Source organism: Chelonoidis abingdonii, chromosome 15, assembly GCF_003597395.2.
Source record: "Chelonoidis abingdonii isolate Lonesome George chromosome 15, CheloAbing_2.0, whole genome shotgun sequence".
In the NCBI taxonomy this organism is placed as follows: Eukaryota; Metazoa; Chordata; order Testudines; family Testudinidae; genus Chelonoidis; species Chelonoidis abingdonii.
The window spans coordinates 54,237,482-54,265,146 of NC_133783.1; the positions used below are offsets into that span (position 1 = coordinate 54,237,482).

The 27,665-nt window shown below is 47.0% G+C and overlaps 2 protein-coding genes across 4 annotated transcripts in view; one reads left to right on the forward strand and one right to left on the reverse strand.

Annotated features, from left to right (window-relative positions):
- The window catches only part of AFAP1L2 (actin filament associated protein 1 like 2), a 122,762-nt gene extending 108,564 nt beyond the window's left edge, over positions 1–14,198 (forward strand). The window contains exons 13-20 of the mRNA XM_032764164.2: positions 218–363; positions 821–932; positions 2,796–3,008; positions 3,092–3,284; positions 6,812–6,976; positions 8,000–8,193; positions 11,619–11,741; positions 13,333–14,198. Of these exons, the coding sequence (XP_032620055.1) occupies positions 218–363; positions 821–932; positions 2,796–3,008; positions 3,092–3,284; positions 6,812–6,976; positions 8,000–8,193; positions 11,619–11,741; positions 13,333–13,359 (1,173 nt within the window). The 3' untranslated portion in view covers positions 13,360–14,198. The remainder of the gene's footprint in view (positions 1–217; positions 364–820; positions 933–2,795; positions 3,009–3,091; positions 3,285–6,811; positions 6,977–7,999; positions 8,194–11,618; positions 11,742–13,332) is intronic.
- Positions 14,199–25,306: 11,108 nt separating this feature from the next.
- The window catches only part of VWA2 (von Willebrand factor A domain containing 2), a 61,821-nt gene continuing 59,462 nt past the window's right edge, over positions 25,307–27,665 (reverse strand). For all 3 annotated transcript variants that reach the window (XM_032764167.2, XM_032764165.2, XM_032764166.2), the window contains one exon: positions 25,307–25,664. In XM_032764167.2, the coding sequence (XP_032620058.1) occupies positions 25,543–25,664 (122 nt within the window). In that variant the 3' untranslated portion in view covers positions 25,307–25,542. The remainder of the gene's footprint in view (positions 25,665–27,665) is intronic.

The following is a 27,665-nucleotide window of genomic DNA, read 5'->3' on the forward strand; positions in this document are numbered from 1 at the left end:
TTTTAGAAATACTCTAGTTTAAAATATAAATTTAACTATGAAGTCTACATGTGGGACCGTAATCCCATGTTAATTTGATTAATTTCAAAGCATTGCAGTTCATTTATCCTAACAGACTCCAATAAATTTGCAATTTACCTTCCCATCTAAAGCATATTAAGCAGCTTGGAAACTGCTGTTACAGCCATAAAAATCTGTTTCTTTGGCTATGTTGTAGGCCAAGTCTTCTGAGGAAATGGGCCATTGGCTGGGCCTCCTCTTATCAGAGTCAGGCTCGAAAACGGACCCAGAAGAATTCACCTATGATTATGTTGATGCTGACAGGATTTCCTGCATCGTGAGTGCTGCAAAGAATTCATTCTTGTAAGTCACAGTGGCAGACTTTTGGCTTTGAAAAATTCCTTGATCTTCTAGGCAGCTGTAGCCGGTGAGGGGTAACAGTTAGGAGAATGGAGTCTGGCCTTCAGCTGGTGGGTGGCTGTGTGACGCAAGAGGCACTTGATCTCAATAGAAGAGCAGCAGATCACGTTTTCCTGATGCTCAGCTGCAGACACCTTGCTGGGCACTCAGGAGGGCAGTGTGGTGCTTACTCTCCTCCATTGTCGCTCGTAAGTGGGACTGAGGCAAGGAGACTGTGGCTTGCACTAAGGAGCAAATCCTACCTCTGTCACAGAGGATACTCTGGCAGTGGAGTCAGTGTGGAGGGCAGCCTCTGGAGGGTCTGGCGTGTAGGGGTGGGGGTGGAGGCTGCACTGCAGCATGATGGGAACACGGGGGACACCTGCAACTTTTGAAAGCATGTCTCCTTGGGTATTTACAGTTTAATGCAAAGGAAGTGCTGTGAGCCCAACACTTACATCGATAACCTGCCAAAGATAAGGATCCAGGAGGAGGAACTCTACGATGACGTGGACCTGTCGGAGGGGACCATGGTACAGCTTTACAATGGCAGCAGTCTTCCGCTAGTTAGGTCAAATCCTTATCCCTTTTCTCAGAGCAGCTGAAACAATGAGAGTTGCTTTAAAGCTGTCGTGATTCAGCGGTGATGCTGATCTGCCAGCTGAATGCCCTGGGGGGTGGGGAGGGGGAGTCCCTAGAGAGCACTCAGACTCTTAGGGCTTGGCTACACCTGCGAGTTACAGTGCAATAAAGGAGACCCGGGCACCCTAGCTCACTCCCCATCCACACTGGCAAGGCATGTAGAGCGCTCTGACTCCGCGGCTACAGCACTGCTGGTGCTCCACCTCGGCGAGTGGAATAACGTTTGCTGTCCCCCTGCTGGAGTACCGCAGCACCAGTGTGAATGAGGTGTTGCATTACTGCGCTATGATCAGCTTCTGGAAATGTCCCATAATCCCCTTAAATCAAGTGGCCACTCTTGTCATTGTTTTGCACTCGCTGTAGGAATGCGGATATGCCCTTTCAAAGCTCCGTTTCTGACAGTCGGCTGCTTAACTGCTCCAGAACAAAGGAATGCTGCTTGCTTTGAGTGAGAGAGAGAGGGACGTGGGGGGAGGGAGGTCTGCTGCTGTCTGAACTTACAAGACAGCATGCTGACATTCTCTCAGCCCCCCCAAAACCCACTCTCTCTCCCTCCACATACACACAACACACTCCCTGACACACTCTCCCCTCGCCCCCCCCCGTTTGAAAAGCATGTTGTAGCCATTGGCATGCTGGGATAGCTATCACAATGCACTGCTCTTTGTAGCCATTGCAAGAGCTGCTAATGTGGCCACGCCAGTGCGCTTCCAGCTGAGAGTGTAAAGACTCAGCAGCGTTTTCTCTGCTGCGCTCTCCGAAGGCGGGTTTAACTCCCAGTGCTGTACACGTGCAAGTGTAGCCATGTCCTTAGACAAGTAATTGTATTGAACCCTTTGGCCTCTAGCTGGCAGCGTTGCAGCTACGATCTGCTGAAGACAGTCTTAAGCATGGATATTTGGCTAGCAGGGCAGCAAAATACTTCAGGGCTCAAGAATAAAGACTGCTTCAATTGCAGATACCTCTCATTATAAGAGTGGAGATTTCTCACTGAACACCCAAGGTTTCCTTCAGCAATGCAAGGGGAGATCTTTTTAAGCATCCACCGAAAGTCAAACTCCCTTTGCTCCCTGGGAAATTTGCTAAATCTTTCAGGAAAATTCCCCTTTCTTCCCTGCGAAGTGTGCCTATCTGCTCACCCTAGTTTGTTTATTCAAAAGCAGTAACTTGGACTCGTATGGCTTAGGGGATTGTTAGTGGAATACAGAGTCTTTCCTGTCTGGCTTGCTGGCTTTGAATTCAGAAGGGTTGCAGTGGAAAATTGTTGCCATTTAACAGCTGTTCACTGGTATGAGTGAAATAGTCTGGTTGTCTCAGTGCGGAACCTTGACCAACACATCATTGCAACTGGAATGGCCACGGACCAGGAAGACTGGCTCTTGCATGAACACTGGCCCTTTACTTAGGATGGACAGTGTGAAGAAGTTTGTCTTGCTCCTTCCCATACTAGACCCGACCTGAGGATAACAACCAATTGGTTTTCATTCACTGCGGGTCTCAGGCCAACACTTTTTGCCATCATTCAATTCATTTGAAAAAATCAGAGAGATGGGGTAACATTTTCAAAAGCACTTAAATCCTAGGAGAAGTCCAAGTCCACTGGCTTTCAATGAGACTTTGAGCCTTATACTTATGCAAATGTTACCCCCAAATCATCCAAGTCAACATTGCTGCTTCCTAGCGTGAGACTGAGATTGTGCCTGCCAGCAGGGTTTAATCAGGATTCCTTTCAGATGATACTTTCTCTTTTGCAGGAAGAAATACCTCAAAACGAAAGCAAAGACGAAGAGGACCCAGACAGAGTGTACCTAGACCTCACACCGGTTAAATCCTTCCTGCACTCCGCTGGCAGGAAACCGGCACAGCTGTCACCTCCACTCTCTCCTTCTGTGGACAATGTAACAGAAACATCCCTATTGGCTAAGGAAGCAGAGACCTGTAGAATGTCAATGGAAATCCCAGACCAGGTGCTGTAACGATTCCATTGACAGATGTCATCAGTTGATTAGTCCCTACTGCCAATTCATTCCTAACATTTTTCTCTTAACAGACACTTCAGGAGAAGATGGAGCCAGAAGAGTCACCATCACAGACAACGACTGTCAAAATTCAGATGCAGCAGCAGAAAATCACCTTCCCCCAGAGCAGTCCTGAGATCAAAGCCTCCTGCACAGTCACGGACAGTCCACAGTTAGCATCGGCGCCCAGAGAGAAAGTGGAATGGCCCAAGGTGGCAAATACAGGTGGGTCCACTAGACGACATAACTATGCTGCCAAAGGGAATGGTGGATGGGTGCGCAAAGCCCACCACTTATCTGACTGCTAGAATTGAAAGTTTTCTGCACTTGGTTGATCTTATGGTGGTTTTTCATCTGCTAGTGGTGAGTAAGGGCCTGAGCCTGCAGGGCACTGAGTAGTGCCCAAACCTCTGTGCAGCCATTTCAGCCTGGATCGCTGCTTTTCCTCCCTCTGTCTACAGCAAAATGGCTCATCTGCTTGGTGACCTCAGCTGTGGCTCCAAAGGTCCAAGCATGGCAGGGGGCAAAAGAAGGAAAGAAACGTGTGCGCTGATGAGTTCAAGACACGTAATGCCAAGCTGGGCCAAACCTCTAAAGTGGGTCTGCAGTGGACGCTTGCAACTCTGGCTTGAGCATGTGTCGATAATGTAAAGCAGAAGGCTTGGCAAGAGGGAGTGGTAAGGGCAAAAATGCACACTGCCTTTGAGAGAGATGTCGGTTTGGTCTCAGAATTAAAACCGCTGCTTAAATCAGGGGAGAGGAAGGCTACAAAAGGTGAAACGAGTCTGCCTTCAAGTGGACACACAGCTTCCAACCAGCCCTCTGGAAAGGCAAGAGACCAGGAATCCCTCCCCCAGATTAGTTTCCCAAGGACAATGGGAATAAGGGAGAATGACTGTGAAGTATACAGTGGATATTGCCTTTGAGACAGGATGATGACTTCCTCCGACGGGGCCAAGGGGTGGAGTGTGGGTGGGAGCTATCTAGTATGATGATGATAAACCACAGCAACTGGCTTAAACCATTTTGTAAGAGATGCTAAAAAGGATCGACATGGACAATGAAGAAAAGGGCTTGCAAAGCAGATCTTGGGCACAAAAAGGAGATCCTTGAGACACAGAAAACAGAGGGTACATTTGACCCTGAGAGTCAGAGGGGAAAATGCTATCTATGTCTTGAAATGTGCAACATCTTTTCTTTTCACTGTAACTAAACTAAGGGGACCATATCCAGAGTTGCTTTTGCGATGCTTGGATCTAGCTTTTTTCTGAAAACTGTTCCTTTTGTTTTAAAATGCATTTCTCTCTTTTTAATAAACCTTGCTTTCAAGAAGAGCAAACAAGTGTTACTGTTGCTTGGGTAAATGCCCCAAAGAGAACCACACCCCTTCAACCTCCAAGAAGAGGTAGTGAAGAGGAACGGGGTCTGAAGCCTCTTCTCACTTGGTTTCTTGGTCAGACATGGGCTTAAAGGATCTTTGCTGCAAGAAGCTGTGCCATGGAGAGCCCCTTGAAGGGGATAAGGCTAAAGGCGTAGACACTTGTTTCGTGTATTCATAACACTTTCTGAGTGGCCTAAAATGAGGTTGACCTCTCATGAAAGAATCAGAGTCATATTCCCTCACAGGATGCAACAAGTACAAGCCATAAACAGACAACAGAAGAGGGGAGGAGCAGAGGAAGGGGGACCATAATAAGCTATTCAGTAAGAGTGGTTATCTAGCCTCCTCCCCACATCTTCCAGGGTGAGGGAAGAAGTGAGAAGAGGAGTTGACTAGATGGAGGTGGTTTGGCAGATGGGTTAGGGAGGGGCTTCCATGCGTAAGGTGCTGCATGGAGACAGAGGTGAGACAAGACAATGAAGGGGACCTGGTGGCATTGGTGGGGAGAGGAGAGGTAAGTGGAGAGCAGGAGGAAGCCAGGTCAGAGATGTAGGCAGAGGCTGCATGTTGTAGGGCCCTGAAGGCAAGGAGAAGATGTTTGTGTTGTATGTGTAGCACAATGGAAAGCCAGCGATTCAGAGATGGGACAGGGTGGTTGAAGTGGTCGGTAAGAGAGAGGATTTTTGGCTGCAGTGTTTCAGATGGAGGGTGGAGGGACCTGAGTACCAGGAGAATGAGCTGGGGTGTGGATGAATGCTTTGGCCACTGGGACAGGAAGGAAATGTGGAGGGAGGTGGGGAAAATGGTGGGTGACAGGATGTGGCCACGGTTTGGGTGTGGAGGGAGATGGAAATAGATGTTAAACACTGACACTGTGTTCAAGATACAGAGAGACACAGCCTATTCCTAACCGGGCCTAAAAGGTAAGGGCTGTAGACCTGGAAAGAAGCATGAACTGTGTCCAGAGGTGCTGGAATCTCCATCAGGAGGAGTAAGTACATTCTGGGACTCTCAACAGACATATGACAAGGCCTGCAGTGTCTCCTCTCTAAACACAGCTACTTTAGGTATACGAATTAGGAAGCCACCTCCTTCCATGTTGTTATAAACCTGGCTCCAGTCCTCTCTGCCTCGACTACCCCCAAATCGCCAGCGTTAACATTTCAAAACAAGGATTCCGGTTCCCTGCCCCTCCAAATTTGCATACCCAGAATGATGGTGTGGTGCTGCTCCTCAGGTAAGATGAGTTGGCTTTAGACACTATGGACTAGTGGTTCACAAACATTCAAGCCAAGACTTTCAGAAGTCACTAGAGATTTTGGGTGATGCAGTTTGAGATGCCTAACGTGAGTCACCTCCGAGAGGCCTGATTTTCCAGAGGATGGGAACTCAGCTCTTTTTGAAAAAAATCCTTTCAGGTGATTCAGGTTGGGCACTCAGCAACTGACGTCTCCAAATCACCAGTGATACCTGAACAGCTGGGCCTTGGCTTGTTTTCAGAGCAGTGTTATTAAACTGGTTGTGTCCTTTAAAAGCTCATATACAATTGTGTCTTTAAACTACAGTACTTTTCTACCTAGAAACTGCTCTGCAGGGGTGACTGGAATATGTCATGGTGTGGACAGTGTTGACTAGTGATTTATGCACAGGATAGGGAACCAGGGACTGCTGATTGCTAAGCCTGGTTCTGCCACTGATGCCTTTTTGTTTTACAGCTGTGAAAATAAGGGCTTTTTCAGTCTGCTGGCAAGCCAAAAATTTTGGGGTGGAAGGATTATCATTTTGGGTCAAACCAAAACCAAAACTTTTTGAAATTTTTGACAAAAATTGAAAAGTTGGGGGAAAAATGTTGTGGGTCAAGTGAAATGTTTTGACAGACTCGAACCATTCCATTTCTAGTTCAAGCATTTTAAAAATTTGACTTTTTTTATTTTATTTAAAAAAAAAAAACAACACACTCATTTTCAGCTAAAAAAACGGATATGGCTCATTTCCAAAACATCAAAACTAAATGTGTGTTTTGTGATTTTATTTTTTAACAAAACAATTTGGCAAAACTGACATGAATTCATGGAACGTTTCTGAGTTGCCAAAACTGTGTTTTTCCCTGGAAAACATTTTTGGCTGAAAAATGTCACCCAGGCGGGACTGTTTTTTTCCATCATTAAAATGGAGACAATATCTCACAGGCGTGTATGAGAATTTAATTCACTGAAGCTGCATAGCGGTATATCAGGCCTAAGTGATCTTGCTACTTGATGGAGTGGATTGCTTTGCTTTGCTTTGCTTTGCTGGATGCATGGAGACTCTGAAAACTTTTTCCCTTTAGCCTCGTCCATGGCTAAGCCTGGCTTTGCTGATGTGTTTGCAGTGCCTGTGGAAACCAAACTGGGCAAGAACAGGATGGAGGTTGAGGTGAAGAGGTACACAGAGGAGAAGGAGCGGCTGGAGAAGGAAAAGGAGGAAATCCGGTCTCAGCTGACTCAGCTTCGGAAGGAGAGGCGGGAGCTGAAAGAGACATTAGCTAGTTGCACAGGTAGGAGCCCAGTGAAATTTCAGCTCAAAGGTGCAGGTTCTGAAACAGATCTAGGTACTGCCAGAGAGACCATCAGGAGTGGCATCTGGTGCTTTTGCAGGAAAGGAAGGATGCAGCCAGTGGTTCAGGTGCTAGCCTGGGACTTGGGAGTCCTAGATTCAATTCACTGCTCCAAAACTGATTTCCTGTCTGACCTTGGACAAGACACTTAGCAAATACCTTTTTGAGGCTCTGGGCCTAAAGTACTACTTCCGTGGGCGTTACTAAAATGGGGATAGTAGCACTGCCCTACTTCACAGGGACGTTGTGAGGATAATTATATTAAAGATTGTGAGGTGCTCAGATACTGCCGTGATGGAGGCCAACTAAGTACCATGGATATCTAAGATCCACATAGCACTCTGCACTGACTCACATAATGGCGACTAGAGTGGGGTGGGAATAGTGATGTAGTGCCAACCGTTTAGTGTTAAGTTTTGGTCACTCACTACGGATCTGAACTAGGAAGAGAAGGGCCCCTAATTCATTATCATGGGTCTATGCAGTTAGTTACGTACGACTCAGACTACTCCTTGTCAAATACACAGGCTGAGCACGTCTGACAATGTCTTCCAGTAGTGGTTGGGGCCAGGGTATGAGGCTGCTAGCAGACATAATCGTACTCTGTGTCTACAAGGGACACCAGACTGTACAGTAATAAGTGTTCTTATTCCAATCACTAATCCTCTCTCACGAAGTCATGAAAGTCTCCTGTCACACATACTAACCAGCCCAATCCCAGCAAATCTAGTTATGGAGGGCCAATTGCCCAGATCTTCCTCTAACAATAAAGCCTTCAAGGGCAGGTACACAGGCAATTGCTCTCTCTTACACTCTGTCTGCTGACAAACACATGAAATCCACTGACCGCCTCAGTCTTGCCTGAGAAAAGCAGCACATGCACGGGAGATCTGTGAGTGCAGTTATCCCCACGGCTCGCTGGCTCAGCTGGGTGTGTGTATTGATTTGGGCTTCCCTCCGCAGATAGCAGCCTGGTGGCTAATGTGGAGCAGAAGCTGAAGGAAATAGATGAGGAGTGCAAAAAGAAAGAGAGCAGGAGGGTTGACCTGGAACTGAGCCTTGTGGAGGTGAAAGAGAACCTGAAGAAAGCAGAGTCTGGCCCAGTGACACTTGGCACAGCTGTGGACACCACACACCTGGAGAACGCAAGCCCCAAGGTACGTGCCATGCTAAGCAGCTGCTGTTTCCCAGCCAAGTGGCAGGGAGTTGCTAATCAAGGCCTGGTTCTGGGGAACTGAAATGCTTTACATCTCCCCTGTGGTAGCTAATACTATATAATCTTAGGATTGCAGCCTCAGAAATCGGTATGGGCCCAGACCTGAAGTCCAGATCCTGCTGCTTCTGCACTGTGGATAAGGAGAGATGAAAGATGCTAGTTGGGCCCTGGGGAGACCCAAATGCAATTCTTTGCTCTGCCACAGCTTTGTGCATGCAGAGGTGATGTGTGTGTGGAGGGGAGGGACACACAGAGTCACATGCCCCCACAGATTTCTGCCAGGATTTATATTTTTATTTTTTGCAACCCTCCAGACAGGTCAATAGGGCCACATGTGGGGAGCAAATTCCACCACCATTAGGCCACTGCAGGCCTATGGGGCCGGGTGCCTACCCTGGTGTTTGTTCAGGTCTCCCACAGGAACTGGGGGGATTTAACCAGGGCCATGCGGTGGCTAATGTGCAGGAGCCCCCAGCCAGGGGCCCTTAGAAGCCGTGGCTAGAAACCACCTCACCTCCAGGGGCTTGGGGTAGGACCACTCCTGCATGTGTTGACTCAGAGTCAGCCCTGTTCCGTCCCCACTCCTGTGCCTCAGTTCCCCATCTGCACATTGGTGATAATAGCACTGCCCTGCCTCACAGGGGTATTGTGAGAAAAAATGCACTAAAGAGCATGAGGTGTGCTGAGATACTATACTAAGCTCATTAGAGCCAAACTTTGCAGCTTGTGTCCATCCCTTTTTGCAACCTTTGTCTGTACTGATGGCTGAGGCCAAAGAACATGGTAACCAGCAATGTACTGACTGGGTCATTGATGTGACACTCCTGTTCATGCCACTGCATCACCACAATTCAGCCTCATTGCTGGGCTGATGCCTCGGCATGAATGGGCTCTTAGAGTGGTTAACTCTTTTCCAGAAGGTGGCTAATGACGTGAGAATTTTAGTAACACAAAATCATCCTGGTGACGACTGTTACTTTTATTGTAAAAGCAGCAAAGAAACCTGTGGCACCTTATAGACTAACAGACATTTTGGAGCATGAGCTTTCGTGGGTAAATACCCACTTCGTCAGATGCATGTAGTGGAAATTTCCCGGGGCAGGTATATATATGCAAGCAAGCTAGAGATAATGAGGTTAGTTCAATCAGGGAGGATGAGGCCCTGTTTTAGCAGTTGAGGTGTGAAAACCAAGGGAGGAGAAACTGGTTCTGATAGTTGGCAAGCCATTCCAGTCTATTGTTTAATCTGAGCTGAGTGGTGTAATTGTAGATGATGCACTCGGCCAGTTTCTCTTTGAAGTTGGTCTGAGTTTTTTGCTGAGGTGCCCTAGGTCTGCTCGTAGTGTGGCCGTGAGATGAGTCGTTCTGCCTAAGGTTTTGTTAATTTGCTTTCTAAATCGATTGTGTCTAACATTTCATCTTTTCCATAGGACTGTCGTTTGGACGATGTAGCATAGAGAGGGGATTGCTGGCTATGATGGGTATTTCATTGGTGGACGTGCAGCGTGAATGACGGTGATGGTGTGGCTGATTGGTTAGGTCTGTGTATGGTGTCGTGGTGTAGATATAGTGGCAGAGTTGGTCGAGGTTTTGTTGCATGATTGGTTCTGAGCTAGATTTACTATATGGTTGGGCCGGTGTGCGTTACTGGTGAAATATTGTTTCAGGTGCAGGTTGTCTGTTGGGCGAGGATGGCCTGCCATCGCAAGGCCTGTAAAGTGTGGGCTTTTGTCAGGATGGGTTGTAGAATCCCTGGATGATGCGTTGGAGGGGTTTTACTGGGGATATGTCGATGGCAGTGGAGTTCCTGTTGGTTTCTTTCTTGGTTTGTCTTGCAGTAGGAGGTTCTGGGTCACATCTGGTCTGTGATCTGTTTCCTTATTTCTCGTGTGGGTATTGTAGTTTTGAGATGCTTGTGGGATTTGTGGTGTTGCTTGTCTGAGGGTAGAGCAGATGCGGTTGTAGAACTCAGTGCTTGGCTGTGACATGGAATGTTGTGATGTTAGTGCCGGGCGATGGAGCTGGAGGCATGGGTAGGATAGCAGTGCAGGTTTTCCCGTTATGGGTCGTTGTTATGTGCATCACTTATTTCACCGTGGTGTTTAGAAGTGGACTCCCGTGTAGATTGTCGGCTGAAGTTGATGTTGGGGTGGAAGCTGTTGAATCATGGTGGATTTTTCACGTGTCTCTTCCGTGGGTCAGATGGATGAAGATTCTCATGTAGCATGGTAGAGGAAGGGGTGTGATGTGTTGGAGCGAGGAACGTTGTTCCAGCGTCGGACACATAAATATTGGCATTTTGTGGGGCATGCGGGTGCCTAAGCGGTGCCAACTGTATGGAGATATTATTGTCTCAAATTGAATGTTTGTGTGAGGAATAAAGGACAGGCTCAGCAGCATTGTGCTGTGGGCTCATCAGCAATACTGTTCTGACTGCGTTGTATTCCATTGTGTGGATTTTGTGTAAGACCTCTACTCCATGGGTGTGAGTGTTTTCTGGGAGGTGACCAACTCATTTGAGTTTCTCAGGAAATCAGGGTGTCTGGAGATAGCTGGGAGTGCTGGTGGCTAGGTCTGAGTAAGAGTCCAGTCCAGTGAGAGTGCCAATGCCAGAGATGATGGGCATTCAGGATTTCCGGGTTGTGGATCTTGGGTAGTAAGATAGAATAACCCTGGTGGGGCTGAGGGTAAATGTTGTTGTTCCAGTTGTTGTAGTGTAGGAGTGTCTGGTAGACGGTGCAGTTTCTTGAGTGTTGTCGTGGGGATCTGAGGGAAGTGGCTGAGATTTGGTTTGGGAGTTTGTCTGGAGCCTTTTTTTGGTAGTCGACTGTTTATGATGACAGCCCCTTTATCGGCTCTTTGATGATGTCGGGTGATCAGTTTCTGAGCCTTGCTGGCATTCGTTTCTGCAGGATTAGGTTATTGAGGTACGCGACGTTGTTTCACTAATTTCCTGCTGGTGCGTTGGCGGGAGCATTCAGTGTTAAGGACTGACTTAAAGAGACAGGCTGCGACTTCAGTTTCATCTGCAAATTTGACACATCAGCTCGGATTAACAAAGCTGTGAATGGCTTGCAACTACAGAACCAGTTTCTCCTCCCTTGGTTTTCATACCTCAACTGCTAGAACAGGGCCTCATCCTCCCTGACTGAACTAACCTCATTATCTCTAGCTTGCTTGCATATATATACCTGCCTCTGGAAATTTCCACTACATGCATCTGACAAAGTGGGTATTTACCCACGAAAGCTCATGCTCCAAAATGTCTGTTAGTCTATAAGGTGCCACAGGAGTCTTTGCTGCTTTTGCAGATCCAGACTAACACGGCTACCCCTCTGATACTTGTTACTTTTATTGTAAATACAGGTCAAAACAGCCCTCCCGGCGAGTAGCACAGAGAACTCCCCTGTCAACTCGGCAACAGCTTTAAAAAACAGGCCTTTATCCATCATGGTTACAGGGAAAGGGACAGTTCTACAGAAAGCTAAGGTAAGGCCCAGTTTATTGTGGGGAGCAAAACAAATCCCCTTTGAACAGATGCGTATACTCAGCATCATTAGGTTCCATCTCTTCTTTCAAAATCCTTTGCTTCCAGTCTTGCCTTCTGAGCACTGGAAAGCGGCTGCAGACTGCGATTGACCTGTGATGGACAGGAGTGAGAACCATTCTTCTGCGCCTTGGTCTGTTGCTCAGAGCTGATTAGCCTTGGTAATGGTTTTGCCTTGGTGGGTGTCTGCATCTGGACAGGCATCTTCATCTTCTAACTGCAAATTAACTTCCTTGCTATGGCTCTTGGAACACTTTCTATATTTACACAGCCACGCTGACCTGAGCAGTATCAGTCATGTTGAAGACAGCACAATGTTAACAACCCAAGCATTAAAAATCAATCCGTTGAACATTCCCTTCTTCAGAAACTTGCCTGATCTTTGAAGCACAGTGAGGGAAGGTGAAGACAGCTCACGTTGTAAGCGTAGGACACAGGACAGGAGCAAATTCCCAGCTCCACTCACTGTGTGACCTTGAGACAGCAATTTAACCCCTCTCAGCCTCAGCGGGCACTTCTGTAAAAAGGGTGGGTGTGATACTTGGTGGCCTCTGTTAAGCAGAGGGCCATACAAACACTAGAGACATAAGGTGGGTAAGGTAACACGTTTCATGGGACTAACGTCTGTTGGTGACAGAGACAAGCTTTCAAGCTCCCCAGAGTTCTTCTTCAGGTCAGTGTAGCTTGAAAGCTTGTCTCTCACCAACCGAAGCTGGTCCAGTAAAAGATATTACCTCACCCACCTTGTCTCGCTAGTATCCTGCACCCAACACTGCAAACATACAAACCCAAGGTTGTATTTATGATGGCCTGTTTTCAGAAGTGACTTGTGATTTTTTTGGGGGGCTTAACTTGAGAGACCGAAACAGGGCCCAATGGTCATGGGTGGGGGGGCTCCTCAGAGCTCGATCAGCGCTTTGATGGAGTCGGATGCTGGGTACCCAGAATTAGTATCCAAGTGGGAGCATTGACACCTAGCCAACTACAGTGAGCTGGTGAGCGCTGTGTGGTAGGGACCCACCTATCTTTCCCTTTGGGGTGTGACGTGCTTAGTGCACTTTTGGGCTTCCCTCCCCATACCCCATATTCATTGTCCTATCACAGCCAGACAAGTCAAATCTCCCAGCCAGACTCTGCTCCTTATGGCCATGTTAGTGCCTTTTATCACACAATGACGCTCTGGGGAAGCTATGAAACTAGCTGAGCTGCCTTCATGCCCTTCTTAAAACTCCTCTCCTTTTCAGTGCAATACGCTCTCACTCAGGCCCGGTCTCTAACTGCTGGAGTGGTTGCTGTCTACTTTAGGTTACAAACATGGCTGGGTGTAGAAGTCCCTGGCGTCTTATGTGCCTACGGTGCTGTGAGTGGTACCACTGAAATAACCCCTCACAACACTGGCTGAGTGAGCCTGAAACTGTAGGTGGAAGAATGAATGATTATATGATACAAATTCACTAATGCTATTTGATTCCTTTCTGGACCATGTGGGACAGAATTGTCTTCACAGAGGTTTGTGGTGGTGTTTTTTGGCAGGAATGGGAGAAAAAAGGAACCAGTTAGGACAACTCCATTTTCAAGGATGGACTAAAAAGACTGGAATTGCCCATACATGGACCAGAGGATTCAGTCATCTGTAGGCAAAGGGCCAGGCTAGAGGGGCAAGCTAGCCTGTCCTCTACCACCACCCTGTGCCATTTGCTGAGTCAGAAGGAGTGGGACAATCTGCGATCATCACAAACCATCCTGCCCATTCCCATGGCAGAGCTGAGAATAACACAAGTGACAACCTTTGCATCAGCCTCCTAACCTGATTGATGTAAACAAGACTGTTACCGTACAGAGGGTTTGTGTATGTCTACTCTGAAGTTTTATCATTGCATTATTAATGTTTCTTTCAGTGAGAACTTCCCTTGTAGCAGAGTCAGAAGGGGATGTCGTTACAGGCCTGTGCTTTCTATACTCCCCTGTCACTCCTAGCCTGTGTGGCTCATGAAGGTGGCCATGCAGAAGTAGGGAAAAACCCCTTTTGCTGAGATGTGAAACCTGCACCATGAAATGGAAAGCAGCATTAGCCAGGCCTAGGAAGTCAGGGTGGAAGTGTATTAGAAGGAAGCAAGGGGGAGCTAAGCATTCCCTTTATCCACTACAAGTCAAGTCTTGGAATAACTGTCAGTGGTAGGAACCCTGTAGCCACCTCAATGTCTCAGAACCATTTTGCCAGCCTTTCATGTGCTAGAATACAAGGATGAGCCCTGCTTAATTGTCTGTCTGTCTGTAAGTAAAGGGGCAGGTTTTGGAGCCTAGTTCAAAGGGATATACCCAAAAGCTGTTGCCAGGAGATTGAATTCACCTTGCTTTATGGAAATTAGAGAGTGTTGTCAAAGAGCCAGAGCCTCAACTGAGAACAATAGGATAGTGCTGGAGGTTACAGCCCCAATATTGTACAGCATATACAGACAACTTGTCCTTTTGACAGAGACCCCTACACTAATGCCCTGCTCAAGGGACAGGCTTAGCTGCAGCGTTGCCAACCCTCCAGGCTTGCCCTGGAGTCATCAGGAACTAAAGATTGTCATGTGATGAAACCTCCAGGATTAAGTCCAACCAAAATTGGCAACCTACCTGAGACAAGTAGCAGCCAGAACAGAGGCCTGATTCTTCTGGCTTCCACAGCTGACAGTGGACTTTATGCTGCATTACTATAACACTGAGTCTAGCTGTATTTGAGAGAGCAGCAGAAGTTGCTCTAAAACCCTCTCTCGTGTTTAGGGATTTTTACAACTGAAAAATAGGCGCTGGAAGCGGAAGCCTGGTTGGCAAGGACTGAGTCCTACCCACCCACACTAATTCTTGCTCATTGAGTTTGCTCTTCTAAAGCTACATGTGAGAGGAGATGAAATAATCAGCTCACTGACAGTGCTGGTGGCCTGGGGACAGCCCCCCTCCCAATTCTAGCCTGTGGAACTGGCATGCTCCTTCACCATCCAGCTAGGTTAGATTAGCTTTTCTAGAGCCCCTGGTTCTGCAGGCTGCTATACCAAAGGACAGTTCCTGTCATGGCAGCTGTCAGTGCCCCACGACTGGAGTCCCTAGGGATGCTCCAGCACTGGGGACAGACCCTGCAGCCAATTCCTCAGCACAGCCTCCTGCACGCTGACCAGCACAGCGGGCAAGGAGCTCTACGAGGGGATGCTGCCAGATTTCCTCCTCCCTGGTGTTTCTCCAAGACCAAGAGTTTTCTCAGCCTTTAACATTGTGCATGGTCAGCAGCTCCTCCATGATGCAATTAACCCACAGGGGCTGGACAAGGAATTACAAATAGAAGGCTGACTCTCCATTATTTAGCCTTCAGCATTAATTGACCAACCAGGGCTCCAGGGCCAGCAGCAGGTAATCCCACCAGTGGCCACTACGTGGCGTGGCAGCATCACACTTTCCTATTCTCCGGCTTTTTGATTAGCCAATCTGGCCCCACTCCCAGTTAGAGCAGGTAAAAGGGGTTCTTCTGTATTAGACTCATTGGATTCAGCTATTTAACAAGGTTCTGATGCAGCTTCAAAGAATTAACACCCACAGCTTGAAACTGACTCTCTATTCCAGAGTGGGAGATTAAATGCAAAAGGAACCACTGAAGGCCAGCTCCACAATTTATACCCAGCCCTCCTCCCATTGTTTTTTTTCTTTAAAAAAAGCCTCAGAACGTCACTAGCCCTACAGTGGCGTTTAGCTGCCTTTCCTCCAGTACTTTCCGCTGACCACCTCAGGAAGAAACGATAGGGCCCTGCCTTCCCAAGGCACGTCAGGGGAGACTCTGCAAGGCAAGACAAGGCAGTCAGTTAGGCATCAAATGCTAGGTTTGCCTTTGAAAGTCTCCCCCTAAGCACAAGCATTGCTGACTCAGGGCCTTGGAGGACAAGGAGTGCTTTCACGAGCCACTCCCTGCCTAGCACTGGTCTTTGCAACATTCAGCAATGTAACCTAGACAAAGGCACAACTGTGGTGGAGGAGCTGACAAAAAACCCAGGTTGCTCTCCCCTCTCCCCCCCGCCAACACAGGTGGGGTATTGGCCCCCATCGAAGTTTCATTTTCTACCCATCATGCATTTCCTGTCCCATGAGAGCCTCATCCCCCAGCCCCCTTTTTTTTTTTGCTAGAACATGAGAGCTTCACTTTAGTGTGCGTCAATCACTGCATCCTGCCCGGTCCACCCCACGCCCTTCTCCTGACATGGTGGCAGAAACCTTCTTACTTGTAGACAGAGCTGGAAGAACAGCTGCTTGAGCCTCCATGCCCTGTCGCTGCAGAGTGGCCCTGTTGCTCTAGCTATTCCTAGGCATTACAGCTAATACTAATTCTCATTGGAGATTGAGCACATCGAGTACTTTCCACATCCACCAACGGGGTGATTCCTGCCCCATGCTGTTTACCTATGACAAAACGTTAAACAGTGAATGCTTCTGTCATTGCCATGGTCTTCCTAAGTCAGTGCCGTTCTCTGGGGCATAACTATGACCCATCCCATAGCGCTTTAAAGGTTGTTTTTTTAAAACTAATTTTGAATATGTTAAATTATGGGGCTGCTTTTTTAAATAGAGTTTGGTTGTTTTTAAAAAAAGGGAACAAGCCAGAGCCATTCCCTCTGAGCACAAGTGTAACTAGTGTGTCTCAGTGGGAGGGGCAGCCTTACACAAAAGGGGAAAAAAATATCTACCATCCCTTTTGTCCACTAGGTAGCAGCCTTGTGACATGTTTGTTTTGACACTACCAGGAACAGGTGCACTTGGGAAGAGAGGGGAAATAAAATCAGTCATAAATGTGTGTCTTAGCCCATCCTTGGCTGTGCTCCAAAATGAAGTAAAAAACCCTTTCTCTTAAGTACGCAGCCTGCTGAGTGTGTCTGAGAAAGGAGTCGCCACTTTGAAATCCCCTCCTTTACTCCCTGAAACGCTCAGCTTGGTATCACAGTAACAACGTGAACTCCATAGTAAGGCCCAGCTCATCCCTCTCTGCTTCACCCCAATTGTGCTGGGTTCCCTGGTAGAGTTACCACAAGCCCTGAGAAACCAAATCAACACCCCCTTTCAGAGCCGGGCTACCCGTACTTTTTGTACTGACAAATTATTTCCATTAGAGGTGCAATTTTTGTTTTTGGTTTGGTTTTTTTTAGTGATGTAGTTATACCAGTAAAACCCCTAGTGTGGATGCAGTTAGCCTGGTGTAACAGTGGCTTATAGCAGCATAGCTTATTCCTCTAAACTTCTGGTATAGCTTATTGCCACAGATGTACACAAGGAAATTGTGCATATACCAGGCTAGCCTGTCACACTCAGAGGATTGTACCACTTCACAGCAGCCTAGTTAAAGCAGGGTGTAGGCAGGCTCCAAGTACCTAAAATGGAGTTGAATCCTGCTTCTCTCAGACATGCTAGGTCATGGTTGTAAAGCACTTTGCGAGCGTCTTAGCAGAAAGGCCGATATCAATACAAATTAACAAGTCCATTACCATTCAGTGGACCATCGACAGTGCTAGCCCAAAGCGCAGGAATAGTTTCTGTCCCTATATCATTTATGGCACGTAAATGGGATGAGCAGTTGCATTTGGCTTTCCTAAGTGATTCGTATCTTGTATAAAGCAACAACGAGTCCTGTGGCACCTTAAAGACTAACAGCTGTATTGGAGCATAAGCTTTCGTGGGTGAATACAGACCATTTCTCCTCCACCTGGTGTTAAATGTCCCATTAATCATCCCCGGTACAAAGACACTAAGGGCTTGGCTACACTTGCAAGTTGCAGCGCTGGTGAGGGGGTTACAGAGCTGCAACTTACTCGGTGTCCACACTTACAAAGCTCAGCCAGCGCTGCAACTCCCTGCAGCGCTGGCTGTACTCCTGGTCTGCTACGGGTGTAGCGAATCCAGCGCTGGTGATGCAGCGCTGCTCATCAGGTGTGGACACTCACCAGCGCGGTACCCCAGTAGTAGAAGGTACCCAGAATCTGTACAAACGGAATATTCCCCGACTACCAAACACAGCGCTCTTGCCCACGAGCAGCTGACCAGGCTTGAATCACAGTGTGTCTTGAGGAGACAAACAAACATGCGGGGAGAGTCCAAACGCCTATCTGTCGAAGCAGTTACATTTAAAGTGAGAGAGAGGGGTGAAATGCCAGAATGCAAGCAGGACCACCGTCCCGCCAAAAATCGCTCTCTCCCCGACCCCCGTCCACAACTCCACCCACCCCCCTTTAAAACACATGCAGCCACTTGAACACTGGGATAGCTGCCCACAATGCACCACTCCCAACAGCGCTGCAAATGCTGCAAATATGGCCACACTGCAGCGTTGGTAGCTGTCAGCGTGGCCACACTGCACCGCTGTTCCTACACAGCTGCACAAAGACAGCTGTAACTCCCAGCGCTGTACATTTCCAAGTGTAGCCATAACCTTAGAGACAAACGGCACGTCATGAATCACTCTGGTACCAAAGAATGCAGCCAAGAATCCAGTCACAGGGCTGGATCCTTCAAGGTGTTCCTCACATGAACAGCACGGTGCATTCTCAGAAGACCTCGTTCCAGTGAGGCCAATACGTGCCGGCCCGTAAGCACTACTCAGCTGAGTAAGCGTTTGCAGGATTGGGCCCACAGGCTGGCCTCTTCAAGAGTCCTAACTTGCATCAGAATTGCAGAGAACAGCTGATGTGCTTAGCTCACTGCAATGTTTTTCTGAAGGAATGCGAGAGTTTATCGAGTTAATGCCTAAGAATATGTCTCTCTCTATCACCAATCACTTCGTTATTTACAGGGCCGGCTCTAGGCACCAGCATTCCAAGCTGGTGCTTGGGGCAACAACCTGCAAGGGGTGGCAGTCCTCGTTGTTTTTCCCCCAAGCAGCGTGCCCATTTGCCACTGCGGGCGGCGGGGACAGTCCATGTGCCCTTAGGGCGGCAGGTGCTTTTCTGCGGCGGCTTCAGCTAAACATAGAAGCTGCCGCCGAATTGCCGCCGCCGCAGAAATGCACCTGCTGCCCTAAAGGCACACGGACTGTCCCCGCCGCCCACGTCAGCAATTCGGTGCGCTGCTTGGGGTGGCGGAAACTGTAGAGCCGGCCCTGGTTATTTACTAGTGTCTACTGGAGTTTTAATGTATACACAACTCAGCATTCGTGTGCGGGCTGTCCATCAAAGAAACAAAAGTGAACATCAATGCATCTACACATCTAGTACAAAAGTCTCATTTCCTGTGAAAATGACCCACACACATATTGCTAAAATACAAAAATTGTTAGCCCTGCTCCTCACAGAAAAGTCTCTGGGAATTCTATAGCATTCCACAGAAACTTCATGTAGGATTTTCAGAAGTGCTCAGTGCTGGTGTGATTCAGCTCCCATTATAGCCTGTGGCAAAGTTTTCACAGAATTCAGTATGTGCAGAGGCTGGCCACTGCTGAGTGCATCTGAAAATCCCATACATAGAATTTAATATAGGCTCATTATTACAGAGGTGCCTAAAGACAGCTAACAGGCCTCTGATGCTGTAGAAATACATAGTAAAAGATAGTCCTGGCCCTGAAGAGCTTGCTAGAGGCATGCACATGTAGTGTTTACACATCTGTCTGTCAATCATCTCTGTATCTTTGCACATGGAGACACTGATCCAATACCCACTGAAGTCAATGGGGCTGGATAAGGCTGTATAATATGACAGAAGCAAAAATGAGACTTGTTCTGGAAGAAAATCCATTGCTATAACCCCAGAGTTTTTCTTAACAGATTTCTTTTACCATCCCCTCTTTCTGCTTTGACGGCACTGGGGAATCCTTCATTGACTGCTGAGGCATCTCGCAATCGGATGTAAAATCAGAGCAGCTGTATGCTCAGAATTTTTGAAAATCTAGCCACTTACTCGGATGCCTATATATGGATCTTAGGAGTCTAACCTCAAGCTCCCATTTTAGAAAATCTTGGCTCAAATATTTATGGACATTGTTTGAGACAAGAACCAAATTACTCCACTTTATTCATACATATTGTTTAAGGCGTAGTTTAAACAAGCTCTCTGTGTTGTATGGGACAAAGCCTCCTGTCTTCACACAAGCAAAAATTCCCAGTGAACTCTGATTAAGGCATCGGTAGGAATTGGCCCAGTATTTGCGACTTTTATGGGTGAACAACTCATCTCAATGAGGTCTTTGAACTTCTCCTGCCAGTTACAGGTCACAACGCTACACCTATCTCACTGCAAAGGCCAGACGCCTTCTGAGAGGAAAGCAACCAGCAAGCCAAAGAAAAAGACAAGAAAACAGCAACTTTTCAGGTCTTCTGAGGAAGCAGTGGGGGTGTCAAAGACAGAAGCGCCTAGCACTAAAAGGGAAAACACTATCTCAGATTCAGTAGTTACAGAAGGGCAAAATTTTACTTGTTTTTAAAAGGAGGGTCCAGGGAAATAAAGCTTAAGAGGATGAAATGTATTGCACTCACTTCCCAAGCTATGACATGAGACCAGGCTCGCCCACTGAAGTCAACATACGACCATCTGAAGGGATCATCCAACATCCTACGGCGAGAGACTCATTCCTGTTTCCCATTAGTTAGGTCCCAAAATTCCAATTACTCCCAGTGAAAAATTGGCATTTCCCTCTCTAGAAAAAGATTTTGTTTTTCACCCCAACCGATTTTACTTTACCACCAATTTTGCTAAACTTCCTCCCCCGCCCCCCTTGATAACTATGCAAGGTCCGAACAATTTTCGAACCTTTAGAGTCTGAACTTCCCATCAAGTACTTTCTCACTGAGGATTTCTGTTTAACTTCAAATCAGGTTCCAGGAGTGAATTTTAAAAAGGACCATGTGTAAGTGCCAAGCCACCTCCGCTTTTCAACGAAAAATTGCCAGATTATGGGTCTGTGCATTGCGCAAGACCATTTTTGCTTTTCAAACTGAGATAGACCAGGAAGTTAAAAAGCAGCCCTGATGCACTGACACCTTTCAAGCTTTAAGTTGGTTTTATTTTTCCCTCCTAAACAAAGTAAATTTTTTTAGCCCAGACCCCACAAAAGTGCTTTCTCTGGTGCTAAAACCTCTCGTTATTCACACCTGCATCATGTCAGGATCTATACAGTGAGACAGTTTTATTTATAGCTGTTCCTTTGGTAGAACATTGGTTCCTTTAACTGCACCATGGGTTTCTCTTTTGCGTTTCTACAGCAGGTCAAAAAAGCCAACAGGTCTGCCCGATCCCATTCATTCAGATACATACTGATTGATACATTCTCCTCTGCAAGTGCAACAGACTGTAGGGACCTTCAAGTCTGATTCTGCAAACATGGCCAGCTGAGACATCACGAGCCTCCTTGACTTCAAAGCACAATGCCAGGTAGTAAATGTGTACAGGGCCAGACCTAGCATGAGGATGTGTCTGTGGCCTAATGTATCTGGGATCCTGTATGTGAAAATGATCACAGCAGTTCAGTCCCTTTTTTAATGCACGTCATACTATGAGCCAAATTCCTCCTCCATTTACAAGAGGCAAACGAAGCAAACGGAATGTGCAACTACAGGCATCTTTGGCCCACTATGGTTAAGATATTGCAGAGGGGAGTCCTTGTCTGAATTCCAATTTTTTGTCCATTCTAATAGGAGTTCTGTCAAATTCTACTTGTTCCACTGCAGATTCAGCGAAAGGACAGGTCCAGTTTTCAGCTGAGCTGAGCTCTGCAGCTCCCATTGACTTCACTTGGAATGGTGGGTGCTCAGTACCTCCAGGAACCAGGCCCTATAGTATTTCTATATTTCTGTGGTTTTCCTATTATCAGACAGTTCTTCTGGAGTGGAGGGAACCAATAAACTAAGCCAACTGGGGGTTTCACTGGGCTTAGACCAGGGATGAATTTGACCCACTGAGTCATGATTTGTTCACTACAGAGAGCAATACCTAGCTCTTATAGAGCACTTTCCATCAGTAGATCTCAAAACACTTTACAAACGAGGTCTAGCTCATTGTCCCCATTTTAAAGAGGCATGGAGAGGGGAGGATCCTGGCTCCAGGTCATCCAGCTGGCCCATGGCAAAGCCAGGAATAGAACTCAGGTCTCCCAAGTCCTAGTCCAGTGCTCTGTCCACTAGGTCACACTGCCTTTAGCGCCATGATTGGCCTGATTTTCCCAACACTTTCCTGAAGTTGTATTGCACTCTTAGCTGGCTAGGAATGTCATCTTCCACCAACCGAGAAAGCTGATGAGGTGTGAAACACGCCGTTTTCATACTTCTCCAGGGCTGTTAGTTTTATGCTGTATTCTACACATATTACACTCCAAAATGATGACCAAAAAAACAAACCAAAAAAAACCCCCCAAAACCATTTTTAAGGAACCAAAAGCCAAGCACTCAAAAGTTAGGAAATGCCAGAATTCAGATTGCCTGTGCAACCTTAACTGGGCCCCCCATGCACAGGCACCTAACTCCTCATAGCTCCTTTGAAAAGCTCATTCAAACCCACCATCTTGCATATCACCAATCTTTATACTGTGGCAGCATGTAGGCAGCCCAATCAGAGATTCGAGCTCTATTGCACTAGACACTGCGTGTATCTACAACAACAAATGGTTGCTGCACCAAGGAGCTTAGTCTATGGTTTTATCCAGACTAGTTTTCCCATCCATATTTAAATGAAGCAAATTCATGGAAAAATCCCTGGTTTAGCCAGGCCTCTTCCCCACACTCAGCTGCATCCCAGTAAAACTTATGTGCTTCAGAAATGCTCATATTAGCAGAGTATTAAAATAAAAGTATATCTATACAGCAAGGTTACAATCATACAACATAGGTGCATAATCAAGCCTAAGGGTTCACTAGATCTACACAAATCTTCTCTGCATGCAACAGACGTATGTGGAAAATATTGTAAATACCTTTATACCACTAAGAAAGCATATTACAGTTACTCAAGTCGCATGCTGTACAAATGCTAAAGGAGTTAAGAGCCAACTCTGTTAAAGGCAAGCTACCAAAAGACTGAAAATGAAGCAGAGAGTTTAACCAGTGCACTTGTTAGACAAAATATACAACAGAAAATGCCACAGTGTTGTAAATATTACAGTGAAGCAGGGCAGGAAGGGGTAAGTCTCTCAACACCACAAAGAATGCAGGGAGCACAAAATGATGGAGAATAATTTCAGAGCAGAATTTAGATGGTCTGGGGAGCTGGTTCCACTTCATTTCCACAGCGTAAAATACAAACCGTGTCTTTAGACTGTAGCTGTGAGACTGATGTAGCCCATTCTTTCCAGAACAGAACCCACTGACACTTTTACAGAAGCAGCACCACCAAAGTGGCAACCATGCCAGACATAAATAAGGGAGAAGGGTTAGTGCCCCTTTCTGCTTCAAATGTTAGACCTGCAGTTACGCTTCTATTGCTGCTTGCCTCAGGTGCAGAAGCCGAAGGCTAATCTACTGAAGTCTGAGCAGAAACAAAAGTGGAAGTTCTCCTTTATTTCTTCCAAAATAAGGTATAAAATAGCACTGCTGCTGTTTCAGGGCTAGCATTAATCTCCATGAGTGGTTTAGACCATTGTCCTTTAGACAACGATCCTGTGAAATAATCTGTCTCTCTTTTGGCACATCTTTGTTACAAGTAAAACATGGGGGCAAGGCACTTGGATGAAGGGAGTTTTCTTCTCTTTGAAGCAACAGATGCTATTACCCTGAACACTGGCAGTTGCAGTTAATCTTTCTGGCTCTGCTCTGTCTCCAGCAGAATTGGAGTTTCTGCTTTCAATCTCTCCAAGGCGATGGACTGCATGAGGAAAGTAGTTAAGAACAACATAATATAGTAGTTAAATAGCCCTAGGAGAGGAATCGTGTAAGTCTAATAGCTTCACAGGTGAACTGATCTCGTGATCCATTGAGCGACACCCTCTGAAAAGGTACTGGCATGGGGCCAGATTCCATTCTTTGGAGATGCATGTGCAGCTCCTATCAAAGTCATGGCCCAGCCTCTCCTGCCCTGTGTAAAGCTGCCACAACTGCTAGTCCGCTGGGTGAAGAGCGATCAGCATAAGACCACTAAGGGAGCCAGAAGTGCTGCCTATTTAGGTTCCTATCTCATGGTATTTCAGCATTTCGAGGGGGGCAGTTTTGCAGAGACCTCCCCCAATGATTTGAAAGGGAGGATATAGCTTCCTGATAAAGCCATGGAATGAGTGTTCACAGCACTCAGAAAGGAGCCTGGGGTTGGCCTGGAGGAAAGTGGAAAGAAAGGAGGCGTGATAAGCGATGGTAAAAGAAGAGGGGCAAACAGAATTTGCAAAAAGGAGCTGATGGAGACAGAAGCCATTGTTAAAGCCAACACAGCATCCAGGTTACAAAACAGTAAGGTGCAGTGTGTACAACTGATTGGAACCCCATTTGTAACCAGTTATGGAACCCATACAATGCTGTATTTGGAGCATAGCTGACTCAGAAAAAACCCCAGCTGTTCTACTGACAGTTTTGCATGAATAAAGTATGGAGGATTGGGCCTCAAATGGTATCATTTACATAAAACAATTCAGTAGACTCAGCTGCTTAGCAAACCAGATCCAAAGCAATTCTTAGCCCAGAATTTGTCCTGTGCACTGTGTTTGGGTTACGCATCTCTATGTTTTAAACAAGTCATTTTTCAGCCATCACCTACTGTTAGATTTACATAGTAAACTAATCTGATCTCTAGGACTAAAATAGCCAAGCTCATCTAGCAAATACAGCAACGTACGTAGTAACCACTGCAGCTCCATTTTAGAGTTGTTTCACGTTAAGGCCCTTCCTAACAAAAAAAAGTGCACATTAAGCCAAACCATATTACATCACTCAGAAACCAACGCAAACAAAGAAAAGAGCTAAGCAAGGGAACATCACTGCATTTGGCATCGAGAAATCAGTGAACCATAACAAAGCCCATCACTAGCTCTCACTTTCATTTGTCTTCCTGTGTTTATCCAATAATTCATTCTAGTGACTTCAACTGTAGGAATATTTAACTGGGGCTGGTAAATAGTGTACGTAAGTTACAGGCAGACCAACGGAGCTGAACTGATTTACTGGAGCTGAGAACCTGACTCTGTTTGCACACTCCTAGCTATAGTTTATAGATTCATAGATTTTAAGCCCCGAAGGGACCCTCGTCTGACCTCCTCTATAACACAGGCCATCCCTGTTTTCACCATCTAGATCGTAATTTCTGGTTGAGCTAGAGCAGCTATTTTAGAAAGACATCCAGTCTTGATTTATGACTTTCAAGGGATAGACTTTCAATCCTTCACATTGGTTGGTCAGTTGTGTCAATGGTTAATTACTCTTGCTGTTAAAAATGTGCACTTTATATAGATCCCTTTACAGATACATTATTTAGGCAAACTCCCTTCTACCCCAGCCTTATCTAACAGTCTGCTGCCAACTCACAGATCTTTCAAACAACGTACGTGAAACGCCAAATCTTTGAGTGGAAAAGCAATAGTCAATAATAAATATTGAAACACACAAAATATTTACTTATTACAAAAGCAAAAATATATTGACTACTGATAAGCCCAGCTGGTGTCCTGTGTGAACTTGGAGAGACATTATTTCAGTCTCTGTGCCAGATTAAATTGTTCATTGAAATACCTGGTGGTTGCTTGCCAGATCTTCTTGTATATTAATGACTGCAAGCAAGCATTAGTGAAGGGAGAACTGCGCAGTGAAATTGCCCAATTCAGTGTCCCGACTAAGTGAGCCTTTCTGCATGTCGGAGAGCTCTGTTAAACTGCTGCAAACCGCTCAGATTTCGTTGGATGTGAAAGTTTGTGGGAGGGATTGCTGATCTTGAAGAATCTTTCCTTAAAATTCCTGTTACAATAAAAATAAATAAATGTCAAGAAAGATTAATGTTGCTTAATACAAAATTAATACTCAATTCTTTGTACAGATAAAGTCCATTTCAGACAACATTAGCAGATGCAATTGCAAGAGGCACACACTATGGCGGTGGTAGCCTGCATGTGATCAGATATCGTGGCGTGAGAGTCAGGATTTCTGGATTCTGTTCCTGGTTCTGCCAAAGTGTGTGAGCGTGAGCAAAACATTTCATACTGAGGTTTTCATCCTGAGGAATTGACCTCCAAGGGCTGGGAAATGAACAGTTGTGAGCGAGCCGTTAACCACCCTCTCCTTTCCAGATTGCTAAATGGAAGGAGGCCGCACGTAGAACCTGGGATCAGGGTCCTGGCATGGGAAAGAGGCTCATGGTGTGGCAAATATTGAGAACCAATGACTCTACACAACATAGGGTGAAAGCCTGAGGGAAGTAGCAGCTCCTGTGGACCCTGCTTCAGTCTAGAAACTCTCTGTAAAAACTGCATGTACACATGAGCAGAAGACTAATGGCCCGAGTCTCTGCTTTCCAAAGCACTAACTACCTCCCGTCTTATGCTAGCTGAGGTGATCCCCTCCAAGATGATCCTAGAGTTAGCGTCAAACCCACCACTTCCCAGTATGAGAGGTGGACCCCTGTTATTAGTGCGCTGCCAGATTAGTCTATGGGGTGGGGGCGTGGGGCAGAGAAGAGGGAGGATAGGAAAAGCTTCAGAGTCTACTCTGTTCCCTGTCGCAGCAAACAGGCTCCCATAGCCATGGGTAAAGCAGCACACATAAAGAGGTCTGCTTCCCCCTAATGCAGGTGCAGGTGTAGTGGGTGGACCCAGTACAACCCCACCAGCCCAAGCTGCTCTTCTCAGAGCAGAATTGAGGGCCACATGAGCCCCACGGAGCTGCCAAAGGACGCCAACAACCATTCGCCCCTCCCCCAAGTTGTAGGTGGAGCCTCTGGATGAGTTGAGAAGGGAAAAACCCAACCGCTGCCATCACCACCATGAACTGAAGGAAAGGCAGATAGTGGAAAGAGAGAGAGAGTGTGTCACTTTTGTCATGACATGGCAAGGAGACCCCCACAGGCGGCTAGAGCAGGCTTGTGAGCCAGATGCAGTTAAAGCGCAGCTCATAGAGCCCCCTCAATCCCCATTCTCTGCCTACCCGAGCTCGGGGCTTCTGCCCTGCAACGGAGTGGTCGGGGCTTCTGCCATAGGCGACTGGTGCCTGATGAGAGTGTGGGGATGTCACAGTTTAAAGGTTCGCTCCCCCAAGTTAAGTCATGCCCCTTCGTCACACTCCCCCCTTAACCTGAGCGGTCCTCCCTGCGGCTCCCAGCTGTTTGCTGCTGCCTCTCGCCGCAACTGCAGCTCCCGGCTTGCCAGCTCCAGCAGCTGCCGTGCAGGGAGGGGGCCCCAGTGGCATCATGTGACTGAGCAGGGCCATCAAATCCTGGCAAAAAGCTGGGGGGGGGGGGAGTGGCATGTGACCCCACAGGCTTTCCCCCTGGGTGTCACCTCTGGCTTCTGCCCAGCAGGGAGAGGGGGTCTCGGGGCTTCAACCCCTATGGGGTGAGCCTGCAGGGCTCACGGCTTCAGCAGGGGTGGGTAGGGTGACCAGACAGCAAGTGTGAAAAATCGGGACAGGGGGTGGGGGGTAATAGGCTTCCATAGAAGAAAAGGCCTCAAATATCAGGACTGCCTCTATAAAATTGGGACATCTGGTCACTCTAGAGGTGGGGTTGAAGCCCTGAGCCCAGACAGGCACCTCCTTTGGGGCTGAAGCCACAAGAACCCCCTCCCCATAGGGCAATCCATTGGGGGAATGGGGGGGGTCTGTCATGAAAGGAGTGAGAATCGTTGCTCCTGCAAGTGGTTCTCAACCTATTTAGCATTGTGTTACGTGGGCCACATCCAATACTACCTCTGTGGCCCTGAGGATGTCACACAGGCCACAGCTCTGTGCTAATTGGTCCGCAAGCCA